Source organism: Schistocerca piceifrons, chromosome 2 (assembly GCF_021461385.2).
Source record: "Schistocerca piceifrons isolate TAMUIC-IGC-003096 chromosome 2, iqSchPice1.1, whole genome shotgun sequence".
NCBI classification, from domain to species: Eukaryota; Metazoa; Arthropoda; class Insecta; order Orthoptera; family Acrididae; genus Schistocerca; species Schistocerca piceifrons.
Window position 1 is genome coordinate 658840592 of NC_060139.1, and position 16582 is coordinate 658857173.

At 40.7% G+C, this 16582-nt stretch overlaps 1 protein-coding gene across 4 annotated transcripts in view; it reads right to left on the minus strand.

Moving 5' to 3' along the window:
* LOC124776856 (zinc finger protein ZFP2-like) overlaps window positions 1–16582 on the minus strand; it is a 112424-nt gene that overhangs the window by 80209 nt on the left and 15633 nt on the right. For all 4 annotated transcript variants that reach the window (XM_047252027.1, XM_047252029.1, XM_047252026.1 and 1 more), the window contains 2 exons: window positions 6017–6079; window positions 2206–2268 (listed from right to left, as the gene is read on the minus strand). In XM_047252027.1, the coding sequence (XP_047107983.1) occupies window positions 2206–2268; window positions 6017–6079 (126 nt within the window). The remainder of the gene's footprint in view (window positions 1–2205; window positions 2269–6016; window positions 6080–16582) is intronic.

The following is a 16582-nucleotide window of genomic DNA, read 5'->3' on the forward strand; positions in this document are numbered from 1 at the left end:
TGACGCCTCCATGTCACTGTTTGCAATGCGATTGGCAGTGCTCGATGATTGATGCATGCTGCTGCTAACTCTGTCTAGTCATGTGACGTGCACACGTGCCTCTAGCGAAGGGCTGCGAACTTCCATGCTCTGGTCAGAACCACACCTCGTTACACACACCAAGATATTGCCCTCCTGTCACCAGTTTACACATTCCAGACTCCGGCTCTTTTTTTTTTTTTTTAATGCCCATTATAATATATCACCTGTTCAGTTAACAGTCCTTTTTGGAATCCAAACTGTTTTTGGCGAAGTATGTTTCCTCGAAGTCTTTCACAGTGCATTGTCTGAATAAAATCTTCCCTGTTTTCAAGGTGTGTCAACTCGAATAAAACACTTGTGTTTTCTACGATTACTTCAGTCATCATCATGAGTAAAACCCACTGTCTACTTGGCTATGGTTTTCCACTTATACAGGCAAAACTGCAGCCTCTGGCACCAATCACAGAGGGCCAAAACAACACATGCATGAAAGGCAAGTTGAGCAGCTTATGGCAACTCTGTCCCACCTCGGGACCGAGTGTCATCAAGTGGCACCAGGGGTTGGCACCAAATTTGAAACTGCAGCTCCCACCTTCCTAAAAACATCAAACATCTGTCTGATTTCTTTGGATATCCAAAGCTCGCCCGCACTTCCTACTAAGTGTGTACCCCTGGTCCATTTTAAAATTTTTGTTGTTTATTCTATATCTCAGCTAACTCCTTTTTAATGGAATCCCAATATGTTGATGCTTGAGCCAAGACTATCATCTCTTAAAACTGTATTTTGTGTCCACTGTCCAGGCAATCCTCTGCTATGGCCGAATTGTCACGCTCCCTTTATTTAATGCATTGATTGTGCTCTGTACAACACTGCAACTGTGTGAACAGTCTGACCTATATAGAACTGTCGCATTCGCAAGGGGCATAATACACACCAGACACACAAAGAGCAATGTTGTCTTTAAAAGGGCACGGAATAACTCATTTCTTGCGAGGCAGGCTGGAACACTGGTCTCAGTTCATGTCTCTGCAGCACACATTATAACTTGCTGCTTGTTGCCCCACGGTATGGAAGGAAAGCAGCTGGCATTGCATCCTCGGCCAACTCACGAGGCATCCTTCACATTGGTATTTGAAAGTGTTATTGTCTCCCTTGCTACAACCATTCTCTCTTAACACATGTCTCAATTGTTACAATTCCAATTGTACATGGTCGTCCTCCAAAGTAATCTTCGGTCTGTGTACCAGCATGTTCATGACCACCTTCTTGTGTACCTGATGGTGAAACCTATGAGTGTTCAAGTACCGGTCAGTGTGTGTGTGTGTGTGTGTGTGTGTGTGTGTGTGTGCTGGTTTCCTGTACACTGAATTATCCAGCTGGCCTCCTGCTTTCCTCTCAACTAAAAGATCCACCAATGGTAGCTTGCCATCCTTCTCCAATTCAACAGTAAATTTAATGTTGGGGACAGACAGCATTCATGAGATTGGCAAACAAGATAATAACAGGAAGGTGTCATCAATGTACCTTACAAACCAAGGAGGACACAACACCACCAATTTCAAAGCCTTCTCCTCAAAGCGCTCCAGGAAGTAGTTCGCAACTGCCAGAGACATTGGTGATCTCATCGCTGTGCCCTCTGTCATTTTATAATATTTGAAGCGATACAACAAGTAATTTGAGTAAATGTTCTGCAAATACCTCAAAATGCCCACACCACTCACCAGATATCAACAAACGTAATTTCTTCCCATGCAGTTTGAAAACAGAAAAAATTACATCTGTTTACACATCCAACAATGCTGCCAGGTATAAGTAGGTACATTCCCAACATCTTTGAAGTATTTACACCAGATCTGCTTGTGTGTGTGTGTGTGTGTGTGTGTGTGTGTGTGTGTTGTATTCAACATGGATCTTGCATTTAACACACATAAAGTTGGCCTAAGAACTTGGTATTTCCTTCTATGACACTGTCATAAGACTGTGTATTTACAGTCAATGTTGCTGAAAATGTAGCCTTAGGAAAATGATCAGTAATTTGTAATCAAGCTACACTGAATCAGTTTTCTAGTCACAGACAATCTCATTTACATTGTTTACTCTACAATTAGCTATATAGAACTTTTATCAGACATTTGGCATTAATTGTCAACCAAACCTTTATTTCTAATAAATTCAGAACATACCTTCTCTTTCTTTGGAGCATCAGTGGACTGAAGCCTCGTAAGGCCGCTAGTTGACAAACAACCCTACAACAGAAACAAAGCTTTTTGAACTGCATTCTAAGTGTGTGATAAGGAGAAAATATCACTACATGCAGTTGCAAGGTCATCATATCAGTGTGTCTATGTAAAAGAAAATATAATTACATACAGCAAGTATTTACAAACATTCTTATCATATAATACCACAAAGACAGAAAAATACGTTACATGAACACTTCAGGCAGTAGAAACTAGTACTACATTTGTTACAATTTAAGTTATTTAAAATACAAGGCAGTTAATTTAACTACCATTAAGTTGATTTATCTTTAAACAAGGAAAACATTTTTACAAATACTGGTAATTTACAAGCTTTATCCATGGTGGCAATCTTGACAAGAGTATTGTACCAGGAGTAAATGTAGCCGCAAATAGCTTTAATTACATGGTTATTTTACAGGTCAAGTCTGCACAAAAAATTAATAGTTTTCGACCTGCACTAGGTACTCCACACTTATCTTCTGCAGCAATGCCATTTTTCATGAATGCTGGGCAGAATAAAGCTGAGCACCCACAGCGACTAATTAGGTAGCCAAACAACCAACTGGGACTATCCAGAGGCTGCCTGCAAATGGCACACTTTTGACTTCAATCATGAAATAATGAATACAGGCACATGCCAGTTTTCAATATTTATCAGGGCTGACAAGAAAGTAATAGCAGCAGTTTAAATGGACAATGAGATGTCAGTTTATTTATACTGTTTGCGCATGCCACTGCTGAGGTGTGGAAAACTGAATGCAACTGTTGACATGAGTGAACACAAAACGAAAAGTCTGATATTGAGCCGATCTAAAGAAATATTAATCAAAGTACTGTATAACAAAATTCATAAGATGGAGAAGTTTGTGGCTATGACACACTACTGCACATTTAAGCAGCAAGGTTGTTCAGTGTGTGTTGTACCTGGTACATAAAACTCCCAATTTGACTCACCGTGCTCACACGTACAAGACAGATGAGTAGGTGGTGAAAATGAGCTGTTTGCTGCTGTCACGAAGTTACCCCTCAAGGTAGAGCTGTCCTGTCAAATTGCATAGCAAACCATGAAAAATACGAGCAAAATTATAGCAAACTATAGCTCGTCATATTACTGAAGTGCAACAGTGCACTGGTGTGCAGTAGCTGGTTTGCACTTGGACAGATATCGTAATGATGAACATGCAAGCTGCTTATTATTTCTGGTGTTTATTAAACGTGAATGGGTTCTGACATACAAAAACCCCTATTCAGTTGAATGAGTGATTTCTCCAAGCAGCAATGCAACCAAACATATTACAACATAAATTTAATAAAATGGAAGTGATGCCTGTAGTGTTGTACAACTACGAGACAGCATTTCTGTATCATGCCTTATTTTCAATTGAAACTGTCACCCACCTACTGCTTTTTTTATGCACACCGTGACTACTCCACTGTGAATGAAGCAGTGCGATTTTGATCTCTTGCCACGGATGAAAGAAACCCCCCAAATCCTCTATTCTGGTATACGTTCCTAAATACACTTATCAGCCAGAACACTATGACCACCTGCCTACAGCCAGTATGTCCACCATTTCAGTAATAGTTGTCAATGTCGTGGTGTTAACATTGGCACCTGCATGGGTCGTTAGCTGCAGAGGCCCATCGTTAGGAGTGTTCAGTGCATTGTGTGTTCTGACAAATTTGTACTCTGCACGGCATTAAAGTCTGATGTTAGTTTCACCACAGGCTGCCGACTGTCCTGTTTTACCAGTCTGCCTAGACTACAACGTCCAATACGTGGGACGTGGTTTCACCACATATTGAAGAAACACACCACACCACTCATCAAACACCCTATAAGTTGTGCAGTTTCCCAAATGCTTGTGCCACGGGCCCTTCAGTCAAAATCAGGCAGATCGCGCACCTTCCCCATCTATGCAAGGACAGCATGCTCGCTGATACTACAAGCACTGTGCGTGTGCCTGACTAGCTAGTAAGTCGGTGGTCATAATGGTCTGGCTGATCAGTGTATGTGTAATATGGAGTATATCAGATGACAGCAGAGAGAGAGAGAGAGAGAGAGAGAGAGAGAGAGAGAGAGAGAGAGAGAGAGTGTGTGTGTGTGTGTGTGTGTGTGTGTGTGTGTGTGTGTGTGTCGGCGCGCACGTGCGCTTTGTGCATGTGCGTTTGCGCACCCAAATCTTAGTTAATTTGCCACTACTTTCTGTACTACCCTTGCAAAAAGAAGAGCGCACACAAACATGTGCAATGTCCTGGCAAGTGTCACAAAACATTTCACAAAAAAGTAAGAGCCTAGACCCAGAGCAGAGCCATTACATGTTTAGCAGATGATCATTGATAGTGCTTGCCATTACATGTGATGGAAATGCAAGGGAACATTTCAGTAATTGGTTAAAAGTAGGCAATGAGAGTGCAGTGTGTTGAAGTGTTTCAGTGCCAAGAGTAGATGTGATTGAAAAAAATAGTTATAGTAAAGTCTATATAAAGGCTGAATGCACAGTTTTGTGTGTGTGTGTGTGTGTGTGTGTGTGTGCGTGCGGGCGGGGGGGGGGGGGGGGGGGGTAAAATTTAGTAAAACTAAATTTGTGTCATATGATATAGAGCTGTAATGACAATGCAAACTAATGTGAGATGTATACAACTCATGATCACTGACTATCTTCTGAATAATTAATATTTTGGCTCGCACAGCTGGCTTTCTGTCATGTCCCATTGATGGCTTTGCCAGCTAACTGGGCTATCAGCTGTAAACCTAATCCAGACCTCTGATCTCTGAAAACCAGTCTGTCACCACCATCTTCATTCGAAGCAGAAATAAAAACGTAAAAGCTTTGGTGGTAAAATTTTATGCAAATCATGAAAAACCTGTAAAGAATGCTGGTTGCTGTATTTTAATTTTAGTCACTTGAAATACACTGCCTCTCACTGACTACCAAAAACTCTTCTCTCATTTGCTACACAAAACTGACACATCAAAAACATATGTTCCTTTAAGAAAAAGTACAATGGCTGGCACCAACCTTGATCTAGACTTCAACCACAGAAATGACTTACACAGACATTCCACAATATTTGTTAATAGCATCTTGTGCAAAAACAGTTATTCACACATGAAAGGTTGAGAAACAAACAGCGTTACAGTAGGTCTATACTGGAGGCAGACGTGCTATAAATATCTGTAATTTATGACAAATTGTAATCTTGAGACCCAAACATCTAACCAGTTAATAGCTACATTATGTTTATAAGGGTGTACATAAAGTCCGGGAAAAGCGCAAACGTGGCGAATTCAGGTGCGGAGCAAGCTTTCTGGAATTCAACAAAAACACCAGATCTCACTCCGTGTGACTTTTTTCTGTGGGAACATATTAAAGATCTGGTGTATGTACTGCCTCTACCACGTGATGAAGCAGAGCTCCAGGAGAAAATATGAGAAGTGAGTGCCACAGTCAATGATGCCATGCTGGGACATGTATGGCGAGAATTTGATTACCGTTTTGACATATGCCGGGTCACTCATGGTTCACATATTGAATGTTTGTAAAAAACACTTTCCTAGTTTCTCTTCAAAATGCAAAATGTATGACATCTGTACAATGTTTAGTTCTTGTGCAATAAATAACTAAAGTGTTGGCGGACTTTATGTACACCCTGCATATACTCAGTCTGATCTTTGTATTAAATTTTATATAAAAAGAGCATTATATTCTTAATGTAAAATACATTAAACAGAAAAAATAACACTTACAAACTCCTCTTTGATGCCATATGAATCTGCTAAGTTCTGAAGTGTTTCATCAGCTGAAGATTTCTGCAAAATAAAAGAAGAATATACTGTGATCTCTCAAGTTTTCTCGACACAATTGATTAATAATGTGCTTAAGAGTGCCCTGCCGAGTTGTTGTTTCCATTTTACACAAGCTATTTTGACAACTGACCCAGCTGACATCAGATGTTGCAAGTTTTACTGTTATGAGTACTACCTGGACTCCAACAGCAGAACTCACAGTACCTGAAGAAGACAGTTGGGTCAGTCATCGAAATATTGAGCATGAAATGGAAACCACAACTCGGCACGGCACCCGGAAGCACAGCAGAGCACCCAGAAGCACACTATTAATTGAAAAATTTGTCATGTCTCACAATCTTTCATTATACATATAGTACACAAAAAATTATGACTTTTTTTTAGTTTGTCAAAATAAAAAGCAACTGGAATGTACAGAGGCTAATTAGTCACTGAAAGAATGTGCAGAGTCTGCTACATGCAGAAAAAAAAACAGTACCCACACAAGAAAAAATAGTTCGGCAATGGAAGTGGATATATATAACATGTGGAATGTTGTAGATATCCAAAAGAGAAAGGGGGGAGAGAGAGAGAGAGAGAGAGAGAGAGAGAGAGAGAGAGAGAGAGAGAAAGAGAGAGAGAGAGAGAGAGAGAGGAGGAGAAGAAGAAGAAGAAGAAGAATGCAAAAAGCTGAAAAAGTACACCAGATGAATACAAATTATTGCTAGACACTTACACGAGATTACCTAAAAACAGAGGATTGCTAATACAGAAAGAGGGTCATTAAATATAGCGAAAAACTGTTGCCAAATATGAAAGGCTGGTCTCTCAACAAGCAAGAAAATTACTGAAGAAGTAAAAGCATGTCCACATGACAAAAGCGTGACCAGTAAGAATTATAGTTAACAAACAGAAAGAGCAAAAGAAGACACCAAAAGGCAAGTAACTGTATCAAAGGAAAATTCAGATGGGAAAACTAAAATTGTTGGCCAGTATTTACACCTAATACTGCCGATACATACATATTATAGCAGCAGTGACAACATTGTCTTAGCTTTCAGAACTATTATTTCCTTCCTTGGGAAGCAGAGAGGGATAGGTTGGGAAAAGCTGAACAGGAAGGGCACTCACTCAGAACCAAGCAGGAGAGGGACTCTAGTGCCCAGAAGCAATGATATAGAGATGTCAGATGTTATGCTGAGGTTTTACAACAGAGGTGGCTCACTAACATCCTTACAGATAGGATTAAATGCATAATCAGGCACATTTTGGATGGAGTAGGGGGACAGCTTCAGAATGTTTCGTTTTGTAGGTTCCTCTCTCTCTGCTGGGGAACAGTGTTGGTGTGCCTAATGATAAACCACTTACTGCAGGTCTTCTTTGGTGGTCAACTATGGCTTCACTTTCTATCGTGTATGTACACATCTGTGTATGAATAAATGAGACTGCTGGTGTGAGGTGAGTGCAAGAAACATGATGCTGCAGGTGGCAAGGGTGGTCATCAGCCTTCTACTATACGTAATTTACAAGCAAGCGCCTTCATCCTTCACATTCACTGCTTCTCATTTGCTGCAACAACATTTTTCTTTCTTTTTTCAACATACACTGCCTTTTAGGGTTGATGTAAAGGACATAAGGAACATGGAGGCCTAACAGCTATTAGCTGTTAGTTGTAGGGGAAGGATCAAGGGACCAAAGAATGAAGTCACCAGTTCCTCATTTGCAAAACCAATTCCTAGAGAACAGTGCTGTTAGCAAGGAGTAGAAGTCATTTAAATGTTGTCATGGCATATGGGAAATAGTCGAGCAAAGACACCCAGAACACTGACAATGTTATGATTTTTAAAAAATGCAGGAAATATCGCAAGGGGCACCTAACACTTAATCAAGCACGTTTGTAGGGCAGAGGGACAGAGACAGATACTAGAACCCTGAGGGTTCGTATGTGTCAAAGACACAACCCTTTGCTCTGTGGCTGACTCTCAGTTGGCATGAGATGTTCATAAACAATAATATAATAAACATCCTACAAAGCACACAAAATGGAAGTCCATATAAGCCAAGAGCTTAACAAAATCAGAAAAGGCTGTGAGAAATAATAAAATGAATACAGGCAGTCAAACTGGACAGGCACAGTCAAAACCTACTGGAGCTCAAAATATTAGGGGGGGGGGGGGAGGGGGGGGGGGGAGAGGTGGGACGGGCAGGAGGGAGGCACACCTCCCATAACAGCCGAACACCCGTCCCCAAGTATAGTTGAAACATTAGCCATCCAGCAAGTACAACATTATTTATAACACAGACTGGCGCAAGTGGTATACTCTGTACACATGTCAAGAATAGCCCTGTTTATGCTGCCAAGGTAAACAAGCATGAAGAAGATCACAGTTTAATCTTAGTTTAACTGAACAACAATAAAACAGACTTACATTATAAGAACTAAATCACTGTTTAATTAAACAATAAGAAAATAAACTTTGATTGTGTCACGCTGTTGCCATGTACATGTGTTACCCCACATTAATGACTCACTCAAAGCATTAAACATCACTTTTGCATCACATCCTAACCAAATGCTTATATGATTGTTAATTATCTTATACACAACTGCCTCGTTGTGGGGTTGCGCTGCTAGATCAGAATCTGGGTAATTTTGCTGTTTGGATCATAATTTTTTTCTCATCCAGTTCACTGTTTATTTTATATTACTGCTGCTCTCTTGGATGTATGACAACACAGCTTGCTGAGGCAATAATGAAGAAACAGATAACAGCTCACAGTTGTAAAACACCAATGGAATGGTGCATGAAAATTATTTGTAATTCATGTACATTATACATAGGTGCACACACTCGAGGGTTAAAGCTGGAAATAAAAGGCACTCCCTCAAACTGTGTTTATCTGAATGCCTTAAGGGAGGCTGCGAGTCATTGTCATGTTGGGTGTGGACATGGTGTGACGGTAGGGGTCATCTTATTGCTCAGGATAAAACCTAGTCAGAGAGTGTCTAATACGAAGTTGGGGTAATATGGAGGATTCTTTCTGGGACAAACGGAAGAACAAACGCAACAGTGGTCTCCTTGATGATACATTGTTAGCTGGAAGGAGTAGCTGCAATGGATCAGAATGTCCGCACTGTGCTAGCAAGTTAGTATCTGGCATCAACATTATCAATTTTGGCCATGTGCTCAATTTCCTGGATAAAGTGATCAGGTAGCTCGTTCTCAAGGATTCCCATAGGGATAGGGATCCAGAAGAAAGAGACTTTGCATGCAGTACTGCTGAGACTAGAAAGGTGGTCATCAAGGCTAAATGGCACTGCAAGATGGAGAGGTCAAAATCAATCAGTAGGTGCACTTGCTCACAGTCAGTGAATACCAAAACTAAGTTGCGAGTTTACTTCTTCATGGAACAGACAGCTCTAACAATAGCCACCAGTTTCACAGTGAAGATGCAACAGGTACATGGCAAACTGTATTGTTACTGGCCTTTAATGCATGTGAAAGTGTATTCCAATCATTTTGACATCTTTAGCACCATCAACTTCTCAGTATTCCCACAGAAAAGCAAGGATGCAACAACAGAATCTTGTGAACTGGATACATAGCAGAGGCTGCATATGAATCAGCCTGTGGGAACATTTCAGAAGTTAGATATGAAGTGCTCTATGAGCACTGATAGAAAGTACCGAAGCTGAAATCATTATAGGTACGGAAAGCTGGCTGAAGCCAGAGATAAATTCTGCCAAAATTTTTACAAAGGCACAGACGGTGTTTAAAAGGGATAGATTGCATGCAACCAGTGGTGGCATGTTTGTCACTGTTAGTAGTAGTTTATCCTGTAGTGAAATAGAAGTGGATAGTTCCTGTGAATTATTATGGGTGAAGGTTATACTCAACAACCGATCTAGGTTAATAATTGGCTCCTTTTACCGACCTCCCGACTCAGCAGCATTAGTGGCAGAACAACTGAGAGAAAATCTTGAATACATTTCACATAAATTTCCTCAGCATGTTATAGTCTTAGGTGGAGATTTCAATTTACCAGATATAGACTGGGACACTCAAATGTTTAGGACAGGTGGTAGGGACAGAGCATCGAGTGACATTATACTGAGTGCACTATCCGAAAATTACCTCAAGCAATTAAACAGAGAACCGACTCGTGGAGATAACATCTTGGACCTACTGATAACAAACAGACCCAAACTCTTCGAGTCTGTAAGTGCAGAACAGGGAATCAGTGATCATAAGGCCATTGCAGCATCCCTGAATATGGAAGTAAACAGGAATATAAAAAAAAGGGAGGAAGGTTTATCCGTTTAGCAAGAGTAATAGGAGGCAGGTTTCAGACTACCTAACAGATCAAAACGAAAATTTCTGTTCCGACAATGCTGAGTGTTTATGGAAAAAGTTCAAGGCAATAGCAAAATGTGTTTTAGACAGGTACGTGCCAAGTAAAACTGTGAGGGATGGGAAAAACCCACCGTGGTTCAACAACAAATTTAGGAAACTACTGCAAAAGCAAAGAGAGCTTCACTGCAAGTTTAAACGCAGCCAAAACCTCTCAGACAAACAGAAGCTAAATGATGTCAAAGTTAGCGTAAAGAGGGCTATGGGTGAAGTGCTCAGTGAATTCGAAAGTAAAATTCTATGTACCGACTTTACAGAAAATTCTCAGAAGTTCTGGTCTTACATTAAATCAGTAAGTGAGTCGAAACAGCATATCCAGACACTCTGGGATGATAATGGCATTGAAACAGAGGATGACACGCATAAAGCTGAAATACTAAACACCTTTTTCCAAAGCTGTTTCACAGAGGAAGACCACACTGCAGTTCCTCCTCTAAATCCTCGAATGAACAAAAAAATGGCTGTCATTGAAATAAGTGTCCAAAGAATAGAAAAGCAACTGAAATCACTCAACAGAGGAAAGTCCACTGTACCTGACAGGATACCAATTCGATTCTACACAGAGTACACGAATGAACTTGCCCCCCCTTCTAACAGCAGTGTACCGCAAGTCTCTAGAGGAACGGAAGGTTCCAAATGATTGGAAAAGAGCACAGGTAGTCTCAGTCTTCAAGAAGGGTCGTCGAGCAGATGTGCAAAACTATAGACCTATATCTCTGACATCGATCTGTTGTACAATTTTACAACACTTTTTTGCTCGTGTATCATGTCATTTCTGGAAACCCAGAATCTACTCTGTAGGAATCAACACGGATTCTGGAAACAACGATCGTGTGAGACCCAACTCGCTTTATTTGTTCATGAGACCCAGAAAATATTAGACACAGGCTCCCAAGTAGATGCTGTTTTCCTTGACTTCCGGAAGGCGTTCGATACAGTTCCGCACTGTCACCTGATAAACAAAGTAAGAGCCTACGGAATATCAGACCAGCTGTGTGGCTGGATTGAAGAGTTTTTAGCAAACAGAACACAGCATGTTGTTCTCAATGGAGAGACGTCTACAGACATTAAAGTAACCTCTGGCGTGCCACAGGGGAGTGTTATGGGACCATTGCGTTTCACAATATACATAAATGACCTAGTAGATAGTGTCGGAAGTTCCATGCGGCTGTTCGCAGATGATGCTGTAGTATACAGATAAGTTGTAGCATTAGAAAATTGCAGCGAAATGCAGGAAGATATGCAGCGGATAGGTACCTGTTGCAGGGAGTGGCAACTGACCCTTAACATAGACAAATGTAATGTATTGCGAATACATAGAAAGAAGGATCCTTTATTGTATGATTATACGATAGCAGAACAAACACTGGTAGCAGTTACTTCTGTAAAATATCTGGGAGTATGTGTACGGAATGATATGAAGTGGAACGATCATATAAAGTTAATTGTTGGTAAAGTGGGTGCCAGGTTGAGATTCATTGGGAGAGTCCTTAGAAAATGTAGTCCATCAACAAAGGAGGTGGCTTACAAAACACTCGTTCGACCTATACTCGAGTATTGCTCATCAGTGTGGGATCCGTACCAGGTTGGGTTGACAGAGGAGATAGAGAAGATCCAAAGAAGAACGGCACGATTCGTCACAGGGTTATTTGGTAAGCGTGATAGCGTTACGGAGATGTTTAGCAAACTCAAGTGGCAGACTCTGCAAGAGAGGCGCTCTGCATTGCGGTGTAGCTTGCTGTCCATGTTTCGAGAGGGTGCGTTTCTGGATGAGGTATAGAATATATTGCTTCCCCCTACTTATACCTCCCGAGGAGATCATGAATGTAAAATTAGAGAGATTCAAGCGGGCACGGAGGCTTTCCGGCAGAGTATAAATGTAGCTTTCCAAAACATTCCAATTTGAAGGTATATCATGGGTTGATTTCCAGAGTTTTGGTACTCCTGAGAAAGAAAAAGAATGTGATAATTCAGATGGCTAGGGAATTGGGAAATAGTAATTGCATAACTGAGTAGTAGATGGTGGTATCAAAAATTCAGCGGTAGGATCCCATATTCAGCCAGAAAACTATCAAAGGGGCTCAAATGAAAGGTGCTCATGATCCGACTTATCCCTCAATGATAAAATGACTAACTCTCTCAATGTCTATAGTGCTGTTGAAACATGTATCTGATATTGGTAGTATAGTCACCACAAGGCCAATGACCTATATTTGAAGAATGGTGTTCGAGATGTATGGCAAAGAGGGCAGAGACTATTAAGCTTATGAAGCAACTTCTTGTATTCTCTTAGACATGGGGTAACTGTGTCATTTCACTGCTGGAGAGGCAGCCCTCAAAACAACACTGTGTGACTACATCGACAAGTTGGTTTCCCATGATGAGCTCAGTCTGGATGGTCCATGCTGCAGCAACAAAGATGGATGACTTGTTTTTTAGCAGGGGAAAAATGAAAAGCGATGGCAGAGGGGCCCAAGAGAAGGCCCACTGTTTGGCTCCTTTGAGGTGATACTTGGCAAAGCCTACAGACAGAGAACTATACAAAATGCAAAAGTCCTCAACATAATGAGCAGGAGTAATCAGCAGACTCAAAGAGTGCACAACTCCCTCGATGTCTGTGAGAAAAAGTATAACATGAAACACTGACACTGTTCTCCTGGACTAGTGGGGACCTGAGAGATGCAACACTGATCTAAAAGGACCAGGTGACAAAAAGCTGCAGATAAAAATTGGTCAAGTATCTCAACATCCTCTCAGTGAAGTGCGGTTATTACGTGTCAATGCCAGGTAGTATATGCTATAACCCAGGCCACCTGAGCACTACACTTCAAATATTCCGACAACAGTATCTGTACGGACCGACCATCAGAGGCATCTTCTACTGGAGCCCTCCTCTTTATAAGCACAATGGAGCAAGCACCCACCATCATATTGTACTCTTATTTATTGTCAGCAACTGCTTGTATAGTACCTGGATTCATTAGTTAAAACTTCCGGGCTGAGAGGCCGCGGTCGATCTGTAAGACTTCTTGACATTTCGTTGCCAACTGCGGGCAACATCTGCCGAGGTGAGTCAACGACTGGCTGCTAGATCGTGGAGGTCTCGTTTATATAGAGCGCATAGAGGGCATCACCATACATCATGTGGGGCCAACTATAAGTCTTATCTCTGACTAACATCATTATTCTCGATTGAAGGTAATCGATTGTCGCATCTTTCGTGCAAAGTCGACCACCATATCTTATCTAACTTTAAGCGTTCCTCTTTTCTATTAAAATCACGGTGGTGTTTCTGAATCTATATAGCTTCTCTATAAATGCATACATAATAATGCGATGTGCTGGCTAGCAAGCTCGTCTCACTAACTTTTGTTTCATAATCATTGTCTTTAAAAACATGTTCTGCTACAGCTGATTTGTCGGTATATCCCAGTCAACAGTTCCTTTTGTGTTCAGATAAGCAGGCATTCACATTTCTTCTGTTGTTCCAGTATAAACCTTCCCACAGCTACACGGAATTTTATACACTCCAGGAGTTGCTAAGGATTGTCGTGCGTGTTTCGCTGATCTTGAACATCCACTAATCTGCATGGTGGGTCTAAAAAATGTTTCAACTTGAAACTTGGCCAGAACTTTCCCAATACGGTCCATAATATTGTGAATAAAAGGAAGAAAAGCTTTTCCAGGAGACAGTTGTTGTTGCTGAATGTTGCCAGACTCTTTTCTTCTGTGATAGAGTGCTCGATCTATGGTGTTGTCATCGTATCCATTTTTCTTAAAAGCTCTTCACAAATGATTTAGTTCATCTCACAAATAAACTGGCTCACAGATCTTATTAGCTCTGTCCACCAATGTTTTAATGACACCTCTCTTCTTCCTGGGACGATGCTTCGAATCTTTATGGAGGTACCGGTTGGTGAGTGTACCTTTTCTATACATTTTATGCCCTAGACTCCCATCTGCTCATTTCATTACTAATAAATCCAAAAAATTAAGTTGTCTGTTACTCTCTTTCTCCATAGTAATTAATACTATTTTGGTGCACATAGAAATCATACAATTCCTCTTCAATGTGATTCCATACCACAGAAGTGTCATCCACACACCGATACCACTTCAAAGGACTTTTACTGGCAGACTGCAGCCCCTGCTGTTCAAAAACTTCCATGATAGATTAGCAACAGCTGGACTCTGAGGGCTGTCCATGGCCATTCCTTCAGTTTCTTCGTAAAACTCATTATCATACTGGAAATGGGTCATGGACAGGCGATGTCAAAACAGAGCTACTATATCAATTGGAAACATATCAGCTATGTATAAGAGCTTTGTCAACAAGAATCATGGTAAACAGGGATACCACATCAAAATTGAGAAGGATATCGCCTGCACTGACAGTAATCTCCTCCAATTTTTCAATAAAGTGCATAGAATTTTTAATGTGATAATCAGTTTTACCAATATGCGGTTGTAACAAGGAGGTGAGATGTCTGGTCAACTCTTGAGTAGGCGATCCAATGGTCTCAATGGGACAACAGGCTTATACATCTTTGGTAGCCCATACAATCTAGGACGGCAAGCTTCCGTTTTGCATAGATATTTTTTTATCCTCAGTAAGAATAGAAGACTTTTTTTATTAATCAGTTGGTAGCTCCAAACACTTTCATTCTAGGATCCTTTAGAATCTAAAAGGGCTGTCCATGGCCACTCCTGTTTGTTCCTATGGTGGTCCTCACACTTCATCACAATGGTAACATTACTCTGATCAGCATTAAGTACAATAATATTCCTGTCCGTATTAATCTCCTGTAATGTCTTCCTTTCTCCTTGCTGCTAGGGGGCTTAGCTTTACTTAGTATCACGGCTGTTTCCATTCTGATTTCATCAGCAGAATATGGTTATAACTGACAAATCAACACCTCTACATTAGCTACAATATCCTCTGTGGGAACCTTTGATGGAGTAATTGCAAAATTTCCTCCTTTGGAGAGAACAGGAATTTTTTCCTTACATAATTTCCTTCCCAACAAGTTAATAACCACATGGGAATCATCTGTAACTGGTGTTTCCTGTCTGACATTCTGTAAATTCTTGAACTACTTCTGCCTATCAGAAGACACTTCTGCAATCAGTTCCATAGATCTAAATGTTAGGCTGTCCACCTTATTCATATCACAAAACTGCATTGCATTGCTAATAAATAAATGGCAATTTAACAGTTGACTGTTAGTTACCACCAGTCGTCAACGTGTTTGATGTATCTGCTCCCATAGGATCGCCACTTCCATGTGTGAATAGATACAGTCAGCTTGCACCAAGTGAAACAGTTTTCTCAAATTCAAAAACTTCGGAATTGTCCCAGGACAGTTTATTTGAAAGATGAACTAAATCATTTGTGAATGGCTTTTAAGCAAAATGGATACACTGACAACGGGATAGATTGAGCCCTCCATCCCAGATGAAAAGTGTCTGACAACACTCAGCAACAACAACTTCCATTTATTTGCAATATTATGGACCATACTGGGAAAGTTCCAGCAAAGTTTCAAGTTGAAACAATCTTTAGACCCACCAAGAAGATTAGTCGTTTAAGATCGGTGAAAGATGCTCGACACCCCATAGCAACTCCTGGGGTGTATGAAATTCAGTGTAGCTGTGGGAAGGTTTATATTGGAACAATGAAAAGAATTGTCAATACTCGCTTAACCTAACACAAAAGGAACTGTCAACTGGGACATAACGACAAATCAGCTATAGCAGAACATGTTTTTAAAGACGATGATCATGAAACAAAATTTAGTGAGATGAGCTTACTAGCCAGAACATCGCACTATTATGCACGTATGTATAGAAAAGAGGAAGGCTTAAAGTTACATAAGATATGGCAGTTGACTTTGTACCAACAATGTTTTTTTTTTATTATTATTATGGTTTTAGGGCACAAAACCGCTATGGTCCTAAGCACCCATTCTGTGGCTCAGTGAAGGGTACAAACCGGAAATTTAAATCAGCAGCAATGGGAGCTAAACTCGAAGGAGAGAAACTACAAACAGAAGGAAATTTGAGAAAACTGCTATTGAATGGGAGGGGGGAGGGGGGACGGGTTGTTTTCCCCATA